The sequence below is a fragment of the Helianthus annuus genome, chromosome 8 (genome assembly GCF_002127325.2).
Source record: "Helianthus annuus cultivar XRQ/B chromosome 8, HanXRQr2.0-SUNRISE, whole genome shotgun sequence".
Classification (NCBI taxonomy): Eukaryota; Viridiplantae; Streptophyta; class Magnoliopsida; order Asterales; family Asteraceae; genus Helianthus; species Helianthus annuus.
This window is the reverse complement of record NC_035440.2, coordinates 14,001,636-14,021,054: the sequence shown is the minus strand read 5'-3', so window position 1 is coordinate 14,021,054 and position 19,419 is coordinate 14,001,636. Positions and strand designations below refer to the sequence as shown.

Here is a 19,419-nt window from a genome sequence, read left to right as displayed (position 1 = left end):
TGCAAATTGTGGTAGGCCCCGCTTTCGGCGGTGACGTTACCCTCGGCTAAGTAGTCTGAGTCAGCAGGGATACAGTCCTAAATAGCCGGGTTATAGTATTAATAGTAGTTAACTTATGAGGGGGTCAAAGAGTTTGGATCCTCGCCATCCAATACCTATGGGCATTGAAGGAGATCCTACTAAATTTGACCCAGGTCCCAAGCAGGACCCCTAAACGCTGAACAAGGGCAAGACCCTTACCAAACCGTTCCCTTAACCCCCGACCAGGTAGCCAACATACCTCCATATAGACCGTGGAGATATGAATGGTGAAAATCTTTTATTTTATATAGACAGTAAAATAACGCCAAGACACCACGGACAAACGATAAGGAAAGATCACCTTCAACATAAGTAACTAGTTATTAAAGTCATTAATACAAAACCAAATAAAAAGTGCAAAAGATTAAAAATAAAAAGTATTATACTAAACACTTGTCTTCACCAAGTGATGTAAGAGACTTAGGCAAACATGGCCTTGATTGTCAAGAACTCTTACGATCAATCTTGGATCCCGAGACGACTCACACACTCTATGATGGACAATGGATGATGGTGGTGGATGATGGTGTTATGGTGGTGGTGGGTGGTGGATGAAGTGTGAGAGAGGTGGTGTGCCAAGGGATGGGATGGAATGAAACCAAGCACTCCTATTTATAGGCTGAACAGAAGGCTGGGCACGGCCCCGTGTCTGCTGGACACGCCCCCGTGCCCGTCTGACACTCTCTCTCCTCATTAATTGTAATTCGCAATTACAATTAATGCGCCTGCTGTACTTTCACCACGCCCCCGTGCCCGCTGGACACGGCCCCGTGGTGGGCAATGGAAGCTTCTATAGGTTTGTCTTTTATGCTGCTTCTTGGGCACGGCCCCGTGTCCGCTGGACACGGGGCGTGTTCAGTCTTCTGCTTTCTCTTCTTTGCCTTGGAGGATGCCGTTGAGGGTCCGGGCAGTCTACTTTTATTCCTTTTCTTGTATTTATGCTAGAATTAGTTGTCTTTTTGCTTCTTTTGTGAATTTGAGCTCATTTCATCCTGAAAATACAAAAGAAAGACAAAAACACTCTTTTTCCAACATTAGTACTTAAAAAGGGTTAGTTTTATGCCTTAATTGATGTGATTTATATGTTGCATTTTACTCACGTCAGCTGTAGAAATACGTGGAGCATCTGAAAGTCAACTCGTTTCAAAACCTGATGGTCTCCTCTATTGTTGCGATCGCGTTTGGATACCAAATCGTGACAATCTTCGTGACCTTATCATGAACGAAGCACACTAATCTAGGTACTCAATTCACCCTGGCGCTGACAAGATGTACCATAATCTACGTGCATCCTATTGGTGGCCTGGTATGAAGAGAGACATTGCTGTGTACGTTTCCAAGTGTCTTACCTGTTCGAAAGTCAAAGCCGAGCACCGACGACCTTCTGGCCTACTCGAACAACCCGAAATTCCCGTTTGGAAATGGGATAGCATTGCGATGGACTTCATAACTAAACTCCCACGTACGCCTTCTGGTTACGATAACATTTGGGTAGTCATTGATCGTTTGACTAAGTCCGCACATTTCATTCCCATTCGCGAGGATTTCAAGGTTGAACGACTTGCTCGTGTCTATACCAATGAAGTCATACGCCATCATGGTGTTCCTCTCGACATCATTTCTGATCGTGATGGTCGATTCACTTCGCGTCTCTGGCAAACTTTTCAGTCCGCTATGGGTACTCATTTGAATCTTAGTACGGCTTTTCATCCTCAAACGGATGGACAGACTGAACGTACTATCCAAACCCTAGAGGACATGCTCCGTTCTTGTGTCATCGACTTTGGTGGTAGTTGGGATGTGCATTTACCTTTGATCGAGTTCTCGTATAACAATAGCTACCACTCCAGTATTCAAATGGCTCCTTTCGAGGCATTGTATGGTCGCAAATGCCGATCTCCTTTAAGCTGGCACGAGATTGGTGACAAACATTTTACTGGCCCTGAGATCATACAAGAAGCAACGGATAAGATTCTCCAAATCCGTGACAATCTACTCAAGGCTCGAAATCGTCAAAAGAGCTACGCAAACAAGGGACGCAAACCTATGGAATTCGACGTTGGGGACCATGTCCTACTCAAGGTGTCTCCTTGGAAAGGAGTGGTTCGTTTCGGTAAAAAGGGAAAACTTGCCCCTCGCTATGTTGGTCCTTTCAAGATACTCGAAAGGATTGGTAAGGTGGCTTATCGACTTGACTTACCTCAAGAGCTCAGCAATGTTCATCCAACGTTCCACGTCTCTAACCTAAAGAAATGTCTCGCTGGTGAAGGACTTCAAGTTCCTCTCGAAGATCTTCAAATCAACGATACTATGCATTTCGTGGAGAAACCTGTAGAAATCGTGGACCAGCAAGTCAAGTTACTAAGGCGTAGTAAGATTCCTATCGTCAAGGTTAGATGGGAAGGAAAACGTGGCGCCGAATTTACTTGGGAACTCAAAAAGGATATGAAGTCAAAGTATCCTCATCTTTTCCCTACGTCTTCCTAAATTTCGGGACGAAATTTCCTAAAGGAGGGGAGACTGTAACGCCCGGCTCTTTTGTACCTTCCATTTATAGAAAGTTTTGTTCGTATTTCTATTTTTGGAAACCTTGTATTCTTGTAATCGTTCCTTTCATTGTAATCTTTATCAAACCGAGACTTGGATCATTAATGAAGCTTGAATTTTGTTACATTTATGTTATACGCATTCTATGTATGCTCGTATGTTCGATTTGGTGAATCAATCGATGTTTAATCGTTATTCTTGAAAACTATGTGCGAAACTTGTAATTAATCTAAACTTATGCATTGAACGTGTTTTGAACGAGAACGATACTTGGTTATGACATTTATACGCTTAAACATACTTTGGTTATGATCATCATGCCTAACTATACCTTATACTATGCTTTTATATCAAAACAAGTCCCTAAACTATCAAAAATGCACCTAAAGGGATCAATTACAAACTTCAGGGACTAAAGTGTAACAAAAACAAAAGTCAGACAACCACACCCGCCGCGCGACGCGAGGGGGCTTGGCGTCACGCGACCCCCTTGTTTCGGCAGAATGTGTTTCTTGAGCTGTTGTGCACGAAATCCCATTAACCTAAACCACCCAATCACCTTTAATCCACCTCTAATCACCTCCAGTCACCTTCTAACTCTTCCATTATAAATACCCACCTTCTCCAACCCATTTGACACTTTCACAACTCCTAAATCTTCACTAAACTACTCTCTAATCAGCTGAGAATCTGAGTTTTGGACAGATTCGTAAAGACTTACAAAAGTGAGTGTAACTTGCTCATTTCTCAACCAAATCACTTGGTTCTTCTTCCTATTGTTTTGTTATGTCCTTGGGTTTGAATCCTTGGTTTTTCCTTGGAAGAATCATGCTTGGATTTGCCCTAAAATGGACTAAAACTTTCTGTTTTGTTTATTATTATTCAACAACTTGTTATTTCTTATCCAACTTGTGTCTAACACATCTCACACCAATGTCCTAATGCTTACAACCTCTCTTATGGTTGGGTAAGCTTAAAAACATGGTTGAGACACTTAAAATCAGAGGATTAAACCTCATAAACTTGGTGTTTTGATTAGGGTTTTAACCCACAAGTCATGTCAAACTTAGACTTTGATACATGAGTGATTATGGAACAACTTGGGTTGTCCAAACATACAATCCTCACATGATTTGATGATTTCTATTAGTTAGCTTATCTTACATACTCGTATAAACCTTAGTTCGTGACCCTCCTTGGTTGTCTTTACATCAAGAGAAGTGGTGAACTTCAAAGGGGTGCCTAAATGGAATGCTTAGTCTTCCTACCCCATACATGACATCCTTGTAACTAAGAGGTGCCTAAATGGAGATTTAATCTTCTACCTCCTACTTGAAATATTGGACCTAAATAATATGTAATATTTAGCCTAAGTATAAGCATATACTCATTCGAACCTTTGATGTTAAACTTGTGTTTACATGTTAAAGAAGTAGAATATCATCCAAGACCTAAACCTTAATATGATTCTAATGGGTTCACTACCCATGAAAAACATTAAATAACCATATTGGTTACCTAGCGTCATATGATGGTTAAAAAGTCTAAAAGATGATTATTTTCACATACACATATACTTTCGTTATACTAAGTTATTTCCATATTCTTAATCTTCCGTAAACGCCAAACTCACACACCTACGTTTCCTCGTGTAGAAGGACTAGGTGCTCCAAGCTAAATCCTCCACCAAACTTACTCTCGGATCTTCCAAGTCAAGACTTGTAAACCGTGAGTATACTCGATCCCTTTTTCCCCTTTACACTTTGGGATGCAACATGTATACCTATTCAAAACAACTTTTATGCTTAAACAAAACATACTCTATCTATGAACGTGACATGAAACTATTATGAATATTTGCTATGCTTGTATGCTCTATGAACGATTTGGAACGTTATATGCTCATTAACTTTGCTAGCCCACCTTAACAATTATAGCGCTATAGGATTAACGCCCCGCCCGCTATTCTAATTGGGTATTGTTAAGTTAAACATTACCACCCCGCTGAACGATTGGGATTAGGCTATTTTTATGCGTTGTATTCATGGGTTTGATCATATTGTACGCCAAAATTGCATTGCTAGTAAATTTATTCACTTAGTAACATGTTGGATATGAGTTTTTATTCTATTATGCTATGTAACCAAACTTGTATACTCGCCTTTGCTTTTGCATTGAACTCTATTTTAATACATGTTGCAGGTTAATTGTTGAGATGATATTCAAGACGAAACGAGATTTAGGGTGGACTAGATACACACCTAGATTAATCTATCTTTGTTGTTATGTTACAATTTGAAACTATGTTGTTATTTCTATTTGAATCTTGTATGACAATTTAGTATTGCAATGAAATTTGAATTTAATTAAATATTGTCACATAGTGTTATGACGTCTCTAGCAATCTATACACACTTCGTCTCATCCCGATGTTTCCGCCATCGGTTGTGGTGTGACACCCCCCCCCCTTAGGGACTCATCGTCCTCGATGAGGTTTGCCCCATCATCCCGAACGGCACAGGAGTGGCTCTGATACCATTTGTAACATCCGATCCCTCTCATCACCAATATTGTCCGCTCTGCCCCCGATGGGTTGCCCATCCAGGAACTCACGGATTTGTTTTTGGTTGCTCCTGTGGAGACTTCCCACCTGGTACTACTTCCACATGAGCACGCTTAACTGTGGAGTTTTCATGTGCTCCACAGCCAACTAAGTCCAAAACGCGTTGGTGATTTAAGAGGCAGGGCATTCCTTAAGAACCGAGGATCTCTCCTGGCCACGGCCGATGTGGGATTGCCTAGGGTGTCACAATGGTCCTGTTAATCTTTCGATAGTCAGTTTCCGTATTGTTACACTCACTTTCGCACTTTCTCTAGATCTCGATACATTGAGCATATTTGTGTCTAAATATAGGGTAAATGATCCTAGAAAGCTATAGAATATGTAAAAAAAAAGTTATATAATAGCTTTGCGTCTCGCGTACGAAAAGCTTGCTGCTTTTGCGCTTTATGCCTCGGTTTAGACCTCGTCGTTTTTGTGTGCTTCGCGCTTTTTAAAACCAAGTTGATTGGGTCTTGGTAGGAAACACATATTACATGGAAATAAACATACTTTTGAGTTAAAATTTGCAGGCAAATTATACAGAAAATGGGGTAGTCTATTCTAACATTTTAATTTAGGGGTGTGAAAAAAATGGGGGCAAAACTCGCACGGGAAGGCCGAGTTCTCTAAATTCTCACAATTTAGAAGGGTTTTCCCATGATCTTGATCCGGTAAATGTATATACACATCGAGAGAGAGAGAGAGAGAGAGAGAGAGAGTTACAATTGTTGAAATTCATGTATTTTTAAGTATAGAAAAAATAAAAATAAAATATAAATATTTTTTTATTTTGAAGGAAAGAAACCCACATGACATTTATCGGAATCATTTATTATAAGTTAGATTTAATTTAATTAAAACTATATAAATAGTGGGCTCATTTAAGCTCGCGAGCTGCCTTGTGCTTGATAGCCGAAGCTTTGTTCAACCTTGTTTACTAGACGAGCTTTTTTTACTTGAGCACAGCTCCAACTTCTTTTGAGCCGAGCTCAAGTAGCTCGCGAGTAGCTCAGCTCGTTTGCACCCCTACGTATGGATAGCCAAATGGATTATGATACAATAGATATAACTTCAAACTTTTTATTCCATATGTACGAAACTACAAACACATGAAAACATGAAATTTCTGATATAACATAACATGGACACTAAAACTTCATAAATCAAAAGCAAATAAAGTGAAACATGTAATGTTGCATTAAAAGACTCGAATGTTGGAAAGGAATTGTATCTTTGATCTCCCATGTAGGCTTGCATTAAAGATGATTATTACACACTATTTTAACAAAATTAGTGGTTTTTCGACTTGGGGTGTTTAATATTCCTATTGAAACGAAAAAAAATCCAAAATTTGAATTCAATAATCAAGGTTTGAATCGGGTCTTCAAAAATTCGAATTCGATTTGATTCAAATTTGAGTTCAGTAAACGAATTCAAATTGTATACGAACTTGTGATTTTCAATACGAGTCGCCTAGATATTCGAATTCAAATCATATGCATAAATTAAGCCACCTAAATAACATACATAAGGCATAAGTTTGTAACATCACCAAGGCAAATAGTCCACTGTTTTATACTAGTTCACTCTAGTCTCATACTACTTTCTAAATTATAAGTTTCTAAGCGACTACTTTAAGTTTGTCTTTGGGTGTTACATTTATAATTTTGGTCTTTTAACACGATTATAGTTTATCAGTTTTGTAAATTAGTATTTATGATGTAAAAACTAATTAGTTTCATATAGTTTTGAAAATAAAAGTAAAATAATGTATATTTTGGGTGAATTGTAATCGAATCGAATTTATTCGAATTCGAGTTTCAAATGTGAATAGAACCGAAATTTGAATTAGGCATGAATTTCAAATTTGAATCAAATCTATATAGAATCAAAATCGAATCCAAGTCCATGTAAGAAAAAATGAAAACTTTGAATTGAATAGTTTAATTCAATTAATTCAAAAATTGGATATTCGATACGTTTTACACCCATATTTTCAACACACCGAATACAAATCCATGTAAGAAAAAACGAAAACTTTGAATTGAATAGTTTAATTCAATTAATTCAAAATTTTGATATTCGATACGTTTTACACCCATATTTTCAACACACGGTACGTTTGTGTTGATTAGAGTAGATTTAAGTTTCTCTTTAAATGATAAGTTCTTTTGAATCAAATGATAGTGACCCTAATTGCCCCTAAGTAACCAAGATAGTTGATTATCAATAAAGGTCGTTTTAGTTGAAGTTAGTTCTCCCTAAAATGACTAAAATTGGCCTTAATTGGTAACCACTAACAGATATTGGCCCTAATTGGACCCAATGGAAACCAAGTGTCTTTGATTTCCTCTAACTAAATAATATTGACTCTCATTAACCACCCTTGACTAATAGCAACACTCATTCCTCTAACTAAATAATTTTGATATTCGATACGTTTTACACCCATATTTTCAACACACGGTACGTTTGTGTTGATTAGAGTAGATTTAAGTTTCTCTTTAAATGATAAGTTCTTTTGAATCAAATGATAGTGACCCTAATTGCCCCTAAGTAACCAAGATAGTTGATTATCAATAAAGGTCGTTTTAGTTGAAGTTAGTTCTCCCTAAAATGACTAAAATTGGCCTTAATTGGTAACCACTAACAGATATTGGCCCTAATTGGACCCAATGGAAACCAAGTGTCTTTGATTTCCTCTAACTAAATAATATTGACTCTCATTAACCACCCTTGACTAATAGCAACACTCATTGTCGCTCGTTGATCCTAACCGGTGGCCATGACCATTATTAACCCTCATTGACCACAATTGTCCCTAATTGCCCATAATTGCAAGATACCAAGCAATATCGTTGTTGACCAATATTGACCATGGTTGACCTAATGAAACATATTGAATGATAAATGGCAATAAGTTATATTAAATCATCATAAGTTTAACAGACCATAATGTGTTATATCACGTCATTATTGTATTACCATTGACCATAACTATTTCTAGTGTATCCTTGTTCATGATTATTAATCATTGTCAACCTAAATTAGCCCTATTGACCCTAATGGACACTAATTGGCCTTAATTACCTATCATCGATCCTTATTGACTATCAGTGACCCATACTAATAGCCTTCATTGACAATGATCGATCATGAGTAACTAAAATTGGCCCCTATTCACTAGTTGAAGCTAATGATCCCTAACTGATAACACTAATTTCCCGTGATCTATTATCCCCCTTGTAATTGGTCCTAACTAACCCTAATAGTACCTAGTTCACCTTCGTTAACTGTTATCGACTATCATTGAGCAATATTGTCCTTCATCAACACTAATTAATACCTCATTGTATCTAATCGATCCTAGTTGTCTCTTATTGATCATAACTAAGACGAATTTCTCTTAATCTTCTCTATTTGCCCCTAATTGATCAAACTACACTAGTTAGACGTAATTGACTAATATAACATGAATTACTCATTATTAATCGATATTGACTCTGAATGACCGAAAGTAACTATATTTGCGACCGTTTTTGTGACAACTTTAACTTATATTGTTTTTTATAATATTTTCCTAAATTGGCAAGTATGTTTGCGACGGAAATAATTTCGGTTGCTATTGCTGACCGTTTTTCAACCAAGTTAATTTTTTTATATATCTTATTTTTAAAAAGCAGTGTTACGGAATCGGTGACAAGAATAAAAAGAAAATGTAGAAAAACACACTAAAAAATAACCGAAAGAAAATCAACTAAAAAAGTTGTATGGTAATGATGTTGTTCAGTAGAAACCCGTAGTCAGAGATGAACAAATAGTAATGGGTACTGGTACCGAATTTCCTAAACCGAAAGATCCTAAGTACCAGTTCGGTACTGACTTTGGCGTTCCTGGTACCGGTTCGCTACCGGTTTTTACCTTCATATACCGATACCGTAACTGGTATTTTCGGTACCATTACCGATTCGGTATTAATTGGCACCGAGCTCATCCCTACCCCTGAAACTAAAAAAAGTTGTACGATACCGTTGTTGTTCGTACGGTACACGTGATCAGGGATGAGCAAATGGTACTGGCTAGCAGTACCAAATTTCTCGAACTATAAGATTATCAAACTCAATCCGGTACCAACTTTTGGCGTTTTATGTACCAGGCTGGTGCTGGTTTTTACCTTCATGTACCGATAACAAACCAGTATTTTTGAAACAAGTACCGGTTAATACCAAGCTTATCAAACTTAAAAAGTGGAGAAGATAACAATTATTATAGTATTAAAATAATAAAACTATAAGAAAACTTTATATAATATTTTATATTAGAGTTTACTGTTCAAATCAGTCATTTATTAATATAAATAAATATATATATATATATATATATAGGTGAATGCTCTAAATCAAATAGATGCAAATTAAGCTTTACTTCTAAAATGTAAATAAACTAGATATAGTCCCGCGCGCGATGCGCTGCGGATCACGATCACCGATAGTTTAACCCAATACACCCTTCATGTTTCGTTAACACCCACGTACTTGACGTGAATATCGAAACTTATCGTAACGTATATTAAAAACATTAAACGGAAAACTGGAAAAAAAATTTGTTAGTAAGCAAATTTTAACAAAGTAAGAAAGCAAAGCAGATAACTAACAGGGTAATAGGTGTGATCGGAATAACCAAAAACCGGAAACCCGGTTTTCCAACGAAACTAGCTAGTGCAGCAGTGGCCGTCGGAGGTTGCCAGTCGATAGCGAAGGAGGTGACGTCTCGAGACAGTGTCCAAAGTGAGGTGGCGGCTGGTAGTGTGACGAGCCGGTCGGAGGGCGGAACGACAGATGTGGTTAGTTGAAAGGCGGTGGAACCCTTCTTGTGCTCTTTCAACTTTCCTTTTAAGACGTCTTGAACATGTTCGAGTATCTGTACTCTTCATTGAGAGAAGACTTCGAGCTTGAGCATCTTGTGCACTTTTCGCCATATGGAGCCTGGCCGACCAATGCGTAGTTATACCCCATGATCTCTACTGTTGTTGACTTGGTTCGACCCACAAAGATTTTGTCATTTGTCGTATAGAACTCTTTAGCTATAATTCACCAGCATTGATGTTTGTATTTAGTCTTCTCAACGGGATTTCACTGTAGAATTAACAAAAAGAAAATGAATCCACATTTCTTGAAATAAAGAACCTTAATAATAATGAAACTAGCCTTATGCAATGCAAGGGTGTTTGGAACAAAGGCAGCTTGTGAGAGAATATATCAGATATTTGTGGAGCAGATGGAGGTGGCCTGCGCCTAAACATACTCAAATTAGCAAGATACATAAGCTATTTAATATATTTAAAACTGGTTTCGAAGATAAATATCCCTAACCGGTATACAACCAGCGGTTCGATTCGGTTCGGTTCTAAAACCGGTTTAAAAAAAAACTGGTTTCGGTTCTAAAACCGTTTTTTTTTTTTACACCTCTACCTAGAAGGTGTAGGTGTCCGATAACAGGCCATATGCCGTTCGCTTTAGGCAGTTCTTGATTGTTTATCCTCTTTATTTTCAAGATAATCTGGATCAGAAAAGCAATTACAGTAACAAACAAAATGGTTGTTACAGTTGACGAAGATGAGAGAAGGAACATGCGCCCTTTGCTTTAGGCGTGTCTAAAATATCAAACATTTCCTTAGAGACCTAAGCAACTGAACGTAAAACAACAACTATAATAAAAGCCCTTTTATCACCATGCTACTTGTCTATAAAAATCTCCCAATATCAGTTAACAACTTAACACCAATCTGCATAAAAAAAATCTTATATTTCCCCAATCTTAACATAACCAAAAGTAGCCTATGCCAACATAAACATAAACATCATACAAATGCATACCCAACAACACAAATCGAGCACTAAAACAGAACTCAAACTTAAAATTTCAGATCAAAAACCGCAAAAATCATAAATTACCTGCAAAAAATTGAGAATAGACGCTAGCTCCCAACGCTCACGAAGCAGATTCTGAACATATATACAACGTAATCCAACAAATACCCTGTTAAAACCCTAAAAAAATTACCCATCTTGAAGATCAAAAGCAAAAAAAGCACATGTTTATCCAACAAATACCGTTGCTAAAACCCTAAAAAAGTTACCATTCTTGAAGATCAAAAGCTAAATCTTATAGTATACTGGCGATGAGGATGACGCCGGCCGGAGGAGAAGCCGTGGAGCAGAGGTTGAGCGGCGGTGGATTTTCGGATGTCTTTCTGTCTCTTGAAAGCGACGTTGTATAAGTACCCAAAGAAAGTACAAAGAAAACAACATAAGTTACAACACTTATAAGCTTTAAACATGACTCAAGCTAAATGTACAACTCTTTTTGCATACAAATGTTGAAAATTAGAGTAGTATATAATATATAATTAGAGTAGTATATAATATATAATTAGACCTTTTGTAGGAAAAATAAGTGTACGGGCTAGAGAGTATACAGTAGAAGACAAACGAGGAAAAGAGGCGGAAAGAAGCTATGGCATTTAGGGCCGATTGTCCTGTAGTGAAAGTGACATGAAACCAGCCCAATGTCCACTTGGAATTTATTCTTTCTTATATCATATTTTATTTCTAATAAAATTTAATATTCTCTTTTTAAAATTTGTGATAACAATGATACTTTTTTTACACAACTTTGTTCAAGTCTTATAATATCATAAATTTTCATTTAAAATTATACTTTTAACAGTTTACAAAACTTTACCTGTATTTCCAAGAAACTTTCATGAACATTTCACGAAATATTAAAAAATAGAAAAAAAAAAAACAAAAGATATGGTTTTCAAAAGCTACCAAATATTATATTGCATCAAAAACCGCAAATACAACCCCACCACTCGATTCTTGTCTGGTAGGCATCAAATTGTCTTTAGTACCTTTTTACCTACACATAATATAACATTAGTTATCACAATTAAAAAATTATACTATATAATACCAATGTATCTATATCTTGATTTAAAAGACGTGAGACGATCTTGACTTTGGAAATCCAAGGCACAAGATGAAAAATGCTAGCTTCATAACTACTTATAAAATAATCATATTTTAATTAAATACCGTCTGATGCTCCTTATCTACCCAGAAGATGAAAATGCCCGATATGACGTAAAGCTTGTATGAATAATTGAATAAATACGGAGAGCACGCATTGTAAAGAGCTCCCTGGGTTCAAATATCGGCATGACTGGGTGCGAGATGTTTTGTGAGACATCCTGAGAAGAGCTGGGATTTCGGCTAAGAAAGAGGCTTCTGTGAATTTCCTCATGGACCCTATGGAAGGGAGATCTACTTTGCGACCAGCGGATCTGCTCGTCTTTGGTTGGGCTATGGGGAAACATGCTTGTGTGGACCTCACGGGGGTTTCCCCTCTGGTTGGTTTAAGGAAAAACGGGTTTGTAGCTGGACAAGCAGCAAGAAAGGCAGAATCGAAGAAAGTTGATAAGCACGCTAAAGCTTGTGCAGAGAACCAGCATGTTTTTGTCCCTTTTGCCTTTGACGTATTTGGTTCTCTAGCGTCAAAAGCTATTCAATTCCTGACCAGGGTCCAACGGGTCATCCACAACAATTGTTCAACCCCAGGGGACCAAGTTTTGTGTTTGGTAGATTAGGGTTTGCAATTCAGAAAGGGGTGGCGGCGCAGCTTGTTGCTCGTCTACTCTCTGTTTTGATGTAACTTGACAAGTATGAATCAAAATATATGAACTAAAAAAACTCAATCCGTGACCATCAAACAAATAATATAAGTTAACAAAAAAAACATCATTCAACTTATTAATATAAATAAACCAAACATCCTATGTATGAGATAATTTCTCTATATCTAGCTTTAAAGCTATATGTTCAACTAAATAAGTTAGGGAAAACTAGATGTTAAAAGAAAAATAAAACATAAAAACAAAATATGTGTATTTTTTCAGTACTTTTACATATTCACAAATACCCGTCTAACTCATCTCACATCCGTGTATGTGTCTCACTCTCTTATTTATCTTAGCATGGTTTAGAAGCGAAACCAAAGAAAGAAAAAAAGTATGTGGTTCCTTGCTCTCATCATCGCTCCAACTCTCTCAACCCTATCAATGTGTCCCACCGATACATACCGGAAGCATTCGAAGTTCACACCTCCGACCACTTCAAGTGATCGCTACGATTCAAACCACATAAATCAATTTTTCTATCACATAGGTCGACTGAGGCGTGCAAAATCCGCTTTTTTGAACCAAAATTTATAAAAGTAAAAGGACACCAAAGTTTACCAACCCAATTATTGAAAATTTAGTCCATGTGGGTTCCATTTCATCTCCAAATAGACATTTGGTTGGGTTAACCAAATTTGACTTGATTTGTTGTCCATTATACATTCATGCCTTGTAGACCAATATCCTTTCTCCAATTTTCCCATTCTTATCGGAAGGATCCAATTATTTATTCTCTCAAACACAACTTGCACCCATACTTGTCCTTTTCATCAAATAATCTATATTTTATTTTTGTATTTTTAGTACTACTAGTCATATTATATTGTTTTCTATAGAATAATTCTTGATAGAAATATTCTATTTTATCTCATGCCTTTTCTTCCTTAATGGCTAGAGATATTAAACGAATCGAGCAAATGCAACATTTACCGAATAAATTAGTCAACACCAATATGATGATCAATGTGTACACATTTTATGCACTTCTCAAATTAATATTGTTTCTACCACTAAACTTTTTATAACATAAAGACTTTAATAAACAAAAGACAACCCGATACACAAGACTCCCACATGCACAGGGTCCACGATTGTGAAGGCAACTTTGAACCTAAAAACACGTCATTACCCTTCATTTCCAAAGTACCATGTTTCCATAAACCCGCATCTCAAATCGAACGCATCATTATCCCTCATTTCTAAAATACCATGTTTTCACAACTCAAACCCGCTCACACGAGAACACTTTCCCATTGCTTCAAAGCGCATCTCTTTCAACTTTAATAAACAACCATCCACTCAAAACATAAAACAAAATAAGATGTGTAATTTGTTAAGTAAACACACAGTGATGTTCTTGTAAAGCACCAACTTTTACTTGAACATTTCACCGAAAGATCATTTCTTTGACCAACTTAAAGTCCAAAACATTTGCTTTCATTTTCAAATCTTAGTAAAAAGATTGCACTATAACTGAAACAAACATCATCACAAAGCACAAATCAAACATTTGGAGCAAAACAATCATAACCATAATACCAAATATAATAATACTAAATGAGGCTAAACCACCTCTTAATCCAACATAAGACAAAGACTCAACACCAACAATAATAAAGTCAAACAGCAAGACAACCAAACCAGCCATAGCCATGGCTTTATTTAAATCCTTAAACAAAACAGACAAAAACAACCCTTCTTCAACACAAACATATAACTAATACTCCTTTTCTTCATTCTCTTTCCAGTTCTTGCCACACTTCAAAACAGACCTTGGGGACCCACAGCAGCTCCCATCCTTCTTCACAAACTTCTGGTACACAATTGAACCTTCACATCCAAGCTCTTCATAACTCTTCTCTTCCACACTGTACCCCTCGACTTCGATCGCGCATGTTGCCTCCAAACGCTTTGATGCCACGTCAGCACCAACAGCAATAGAAAACTCACCCGGTTCAAAACAAGCCAGCACCCGTTGCACCAGCTGTTCCAGGCTTACCTCGTTAAAATCATAACCGACTGCCTCAAAACTAGCGTAACTGAACCCGTCTTCGGGTGTAACGTGGATGGTAGAGATGGCACCGTCTTCAATAGAGTTCATGGAATACCCACACGGGTCAAACTCGAAATCGCAGATTTCGGACTTCGGTAGGATGGATCGAATGCCGGATTCGTTAGTCATGGTTGTAGCCGAGCTCGATTCGGTTTTGTAGAAAACGGATGCTTTCTCTCTGTCTAAACTAGTCATGCACATCTCGAGTGTGTACACTTGATCACGAACTGATACAGGTCCAGCGGAAGCAGAATAAACGAACCATTTTTGTGGTTTATCGAACCCACCCATCACGTATGCTTTGCTGGATAAACCGAGCTTTTCAAAATGAGCATCGAGCACAGAAACTTCTTCGGTGAAGCTGCGGTGTGGGTAAGATTGAGCATTGGGAAAGATAAAACTACCACGAGTGTATCTCACTGACCGGACAGTGAGAGAAATTGATTCCGCAAGCCTCAAAATAGGCGGGATTGAAAGAAGCAGCTTGGTGGTCCCACAGGTTTTGATAACCATCTTATACGGGAAAATAAACAGACTAGACTCGGATAGAACGTATGAGTCCAAATATTCATTCGACAGTGAGGAAACAATTGTGCATTCAGCAGGGTTCAAAATCTCATCGATTTGGGCTTTTGACAGTGCCCGGAGACCTTGACCTTGCGGGTCAGCAAAGATGCTGGGCTCGAAGAACGTAATTTCGAGCCGTTTTTCGTAACCTTCAAAACCAATAGCAGACATTTTGACGGAAGCAAACAAGAAAGAGGCTGAGAAACGAAGAAAAGGAGGAAAAAGGGGACCTAATTATAACTATTAAACTAATTTGAAAGCAGTAAATAAATCACGTCGAAAAGACGTGAACGGAATCCTAATTTGAGGGATATCAGGATGGTTTGCGAGCGCACTGCATCAAGAACATGAAAACACATCATTAGTCCAGATCATAAAACGAAACTAATGTAAAAAAATGATAAAAATTGTAACAATATTGTTTGAAAAGCTTACGTTGGAGTAAGCAGCCGATCTGAATTTCTTGATTCCTCCGTTTGGTCGAACGTCTTCAATGCTGTATCCTAGGGGAGCTTCATAAAACGATTTACTACTACTACTACTAGACTTTTTCCCACCTTTAGTCTCCATTAGATCATTCAGTTTTCCTGATTATCAAATCATAACAAAATCAGCCACATATATAACCTAATAATGTTTCAAAAAGGTAAAACAGCCAATGTAATCAGTAGCTCAATGACATTTAAAAAAAAGCAGCCATATAAATGATAATAAATCTGGTAAACAAAATATCAAAACTAAAGAAAAATAGAAAATGAATTTTATCACAAAAAAAAACACAAAATCATACACATAAGAACCTAATGATGCTTCATAAAAGTAAACTAATCAATGATTCAATAATGATTTTAAAAATTTAAATTCAGAAACATATAATCATAACAAAATCAGCCACATAAACAACCTAATGATGCTACAGAAAAGTGAAATGAATCATGTAATCAACAAAAGCTTCAATCATAACTTCATAAAGGCGTAATAAAAAGTAACAGTAACACAGCTTCAACCGCCATATAATTCTGGTATACTAAAAATTAAAATCGATAAACATGAAATTATTCACCACATACGAACACAAAATCAGATTTAAACGCTATTATTTCATCAAATTGGAACATACATCCACAAAATCGAATAAAATCCAGAAAATTAGAAACCCTAGGTTGGAACGTGAGTCACAAGGTACACAAAACGTTACATGTGTTCTTATACACATACATTCACAGAGAAAAACTTCAGATCCAACGAATACAATCTAATAACGAAGAATTTTACACTTACGATATGAATTTTGTATGTATAACGTCCGTTGAACGAGTAATCAACTCAACTCTCCGATCTGCAAACAAAATAATAACAAAAAATCAACAAATGAACACAAACTAACAAATCTGAAGCGAAATTCAGATTCAAAACTTACGATTATGGATTATAACGGCGGAAAATGTTGAAGAAACGAAGAAGATTGAGGGTTCTTTTTAGGGTTAACGTGAACGCAATGTTTTATAGACGGCTGGAATGAAGGGTGTATATATAGGTTGGGCGTGAATATAAGCCACTGGAGTTTAGGTTTATTACGAGTTGTGCCATTGGGGTCAGATGGGTGGATGTGTGTATGTAGCGTCACAGCCACGAGTTGCGAATATTGTTCAGAGGACAGCTATTCGGAGAAAAATAATAAGTGGGTTATTTTAACTTATTAATTGTTTGATCACGAGATTTGATTTTATATTTTAGTTAATATTCGAATCAATCATATCTTAGATTGTCTTTAACAAAATTAATTAATATATATATTTTTTTTTTTTTTTTGAATGGCAACTTAATTTTTTTTTTTGACTCACGTGTTGCTGCGAGACTGTCAAACGAACTAAAATAAATGTAAAAAAAGTTAAAATTTTTGTGAAAGACAAATAAATAAGTCGAAACGATAACAAAACCAAAGTAATTGTAATCTTAAAAAATGAGTTAAATGTCATTTTAGGCCCTATGGTTTGGTCCATTTTGCTAGTTTAGTTCAAAGTTTTCATTTTTCGTCTGTTGATCCAAAAAAGTTTCATCGTTGCCATTATAGTCCACTGGGTCAACTTCATCCATTTTTTATGTTAACGAGAATGACAATTCGATCATTTTATATGTAATTATGTTAACTAAAGGGCAATTCGGCCATATAAAATGACTGAATTACCTTTCTTGTTAATTGAAAAAATAGATGAAGTTAACCCAGTGAACTAAAGTGGCAACAGTGAAACATTTTTAGACCCACAGATGAAAAATAACACTTTTGAACTAAACTACCAAAATGACCCAAATCATAAGAACTAAAATGACATTTAACTCTTAACAAATTAATGTTAAGAGTAAATAGATTTGGTGGTTGGTAGTTGCTACCAAAATTATGAAAAAAAATGGAGTGTTATTAATGGATGGGAGGATGATATGCATTAATAAAAAGTTGGAGAAATTGAGGAGAGTGAATTTTGTCAACTATTATAAAAAGAAATAAGTTTTTTAACATTTTTTCTTTTTAATGTGAACTTTAAACTTATGAAAATAATATTTTGGTAGTATCTAGTATGAACCATTGTTATCATTATAAATCTTTTTACTGTGTGAACTGTAAACTTATGAAAATAATATTTCACTAGTATGAACCATGGTTATCATTGTAAATATTTTTCCTGTATAAAGTAATATTTAGTACTAATAAAGTTTTATTATATCTCCGTGGTCTTTATTTTCTAATTAGTACATTTTTTGGTATAAAGAAACATTAATACATGAATAACATATTATTTATTCTTTTTTTTTTGAACGGCCAACGAATCCTCCAAATGGGCTACTGGCGAAATTCTCCACATCGGGATACACTCGCCTTCCGAACCGGGGAAAACCCTCACCTAGGGCCGAAGCCCGTGAACACTCGCCCGAAGGCACGACAGTGCGGTGAGGTAAAACCCGCTCAGTTCAAGGATCGAACTAGCGATCGCCGCCTACTCGCCTAGTCTCCCATCATCACCAGGTGCCGCAGAAACTAAATGCTAGGGGCAAGAATTGAACTTGGGTCACTTGAAACACAAGGTCTCTTCCTTACCGCTCCACCACTAGCTCATTGGCAACATATTATTTATTCTAAATGTTCATATATATAGTATGCTATTAAATAGATTATTTTCTCGTGTGGTATACGTGTATCATAAATATTAAATAGTATGTCAGTAATGTTACTAACAAGAGTATTTCACGTGTTGGGACTCGAAGAAGCTTGAAGAAAAACTAAACTAAAATAAAAATAGAAATGACTCGAAGAAGCTTGAAGATAAACTAAAATAAAAATATAAATTATGTAATTTAGGTTAAAACGCGTAAACAATATAAATCCGTGAGAAATGCACAATTTAGTACACGCTCGATTCAAAATTATTCCAGTTACTTGGTGTCTCTTTATATCTGTTAAAAAAAGTTGTAAACTGCACTAGTTCTTTTGTGGAAAATGATAAAGTTTTTACAAGCTAATAATAGAATAAATGATAAGAGTAAAATCATGGGTAGTGGTAAGACTGAAGGGAGTGGGGCGACTCCCCCACCCGTGTCGTCCGGAGTCGCCTGGAACACCGCCCTCCTTGGCGTCTTGGTGGCGTCCTCCTCCAGCCCGTCTCCAGCAGATCGCCCCAACTTTTTCATTTCCCATGCATATATCCGTTGGCAACGGATAGTTTGGCCCAAGTTTTTTATTTTATTTTTTTTAAATACATCCCACCTTTATAAATAATACCACATATCAAACACATTTTTACCACAATCTTCTCTCAACTCATCAAAATTTAT

At 36.6% G+C, this 19,419-nt stretch overlaps 1 protein-coding gene and 1 long non-coding RNA gene across 2 annotated transcripts; both read right to left on the bottom strand.

The window, feature by feature from the left end:
• Positions 1 to 10,431: 10,431 nt before the first annotated feature.
• Positions 10,432 to 11,603, bottom strand: LOC110872141. The gene is made up of 3 exons (XR_002554202.2): positions 11,370 to 11,603; positions 11,185 to 11,269; positions 10,432 to 10,524 (listed from the first exon to the last, which is right to left on the bottom strand). It is a non-coding gene; the product is annotated as an uncharacterized LOC110872141 (long non-coding RNA).
• Positions 11,604 to 14,480: 2,877 nt separating this feature from the next.
• LOC110872140 (S-adenosylmethionine decarboxylase proenzyme) lies at positions 14,481 to 17,169 on the bottom strand. Its single transcript, XM_022120917.2, has 5 exons — positions 17,012 to 17,169; positions 16,873 to 16,930; positions 16,027 to 16,178; positions 15,909 to 15,925; positions 14,481 to 15,775 (listed from the first exon to the last, which is right to left on the bottom strand). The coding sequence occupies exons 3-5, from the start codon at positions 16,159 to 16,161 to the stop codon at positions 14,689 to 14,691; spliced, it is 1,239 nt and encodes a 412-aa protein (XP_021976609.1). The 5' UTR covers positions 16,162 to 16,178; positions 16,873 to 16,930; positions 17,012 to 17,169; the 3' UTR covers positions 14,481 to 14,688.
• Between the last annotated feature and the right edge of the window lie 2,250 nt (positions 17,170 to 19,419).

Coding starts and splice junctions, on each gene's coding strand:
- LOC110872140 (XM_022120917.2), bottom strand. CDS start 16,161: ATGGAGACTAAAGGTGGGAAAAAGTCTAGTAGTAGTAGTAGTAAATCG.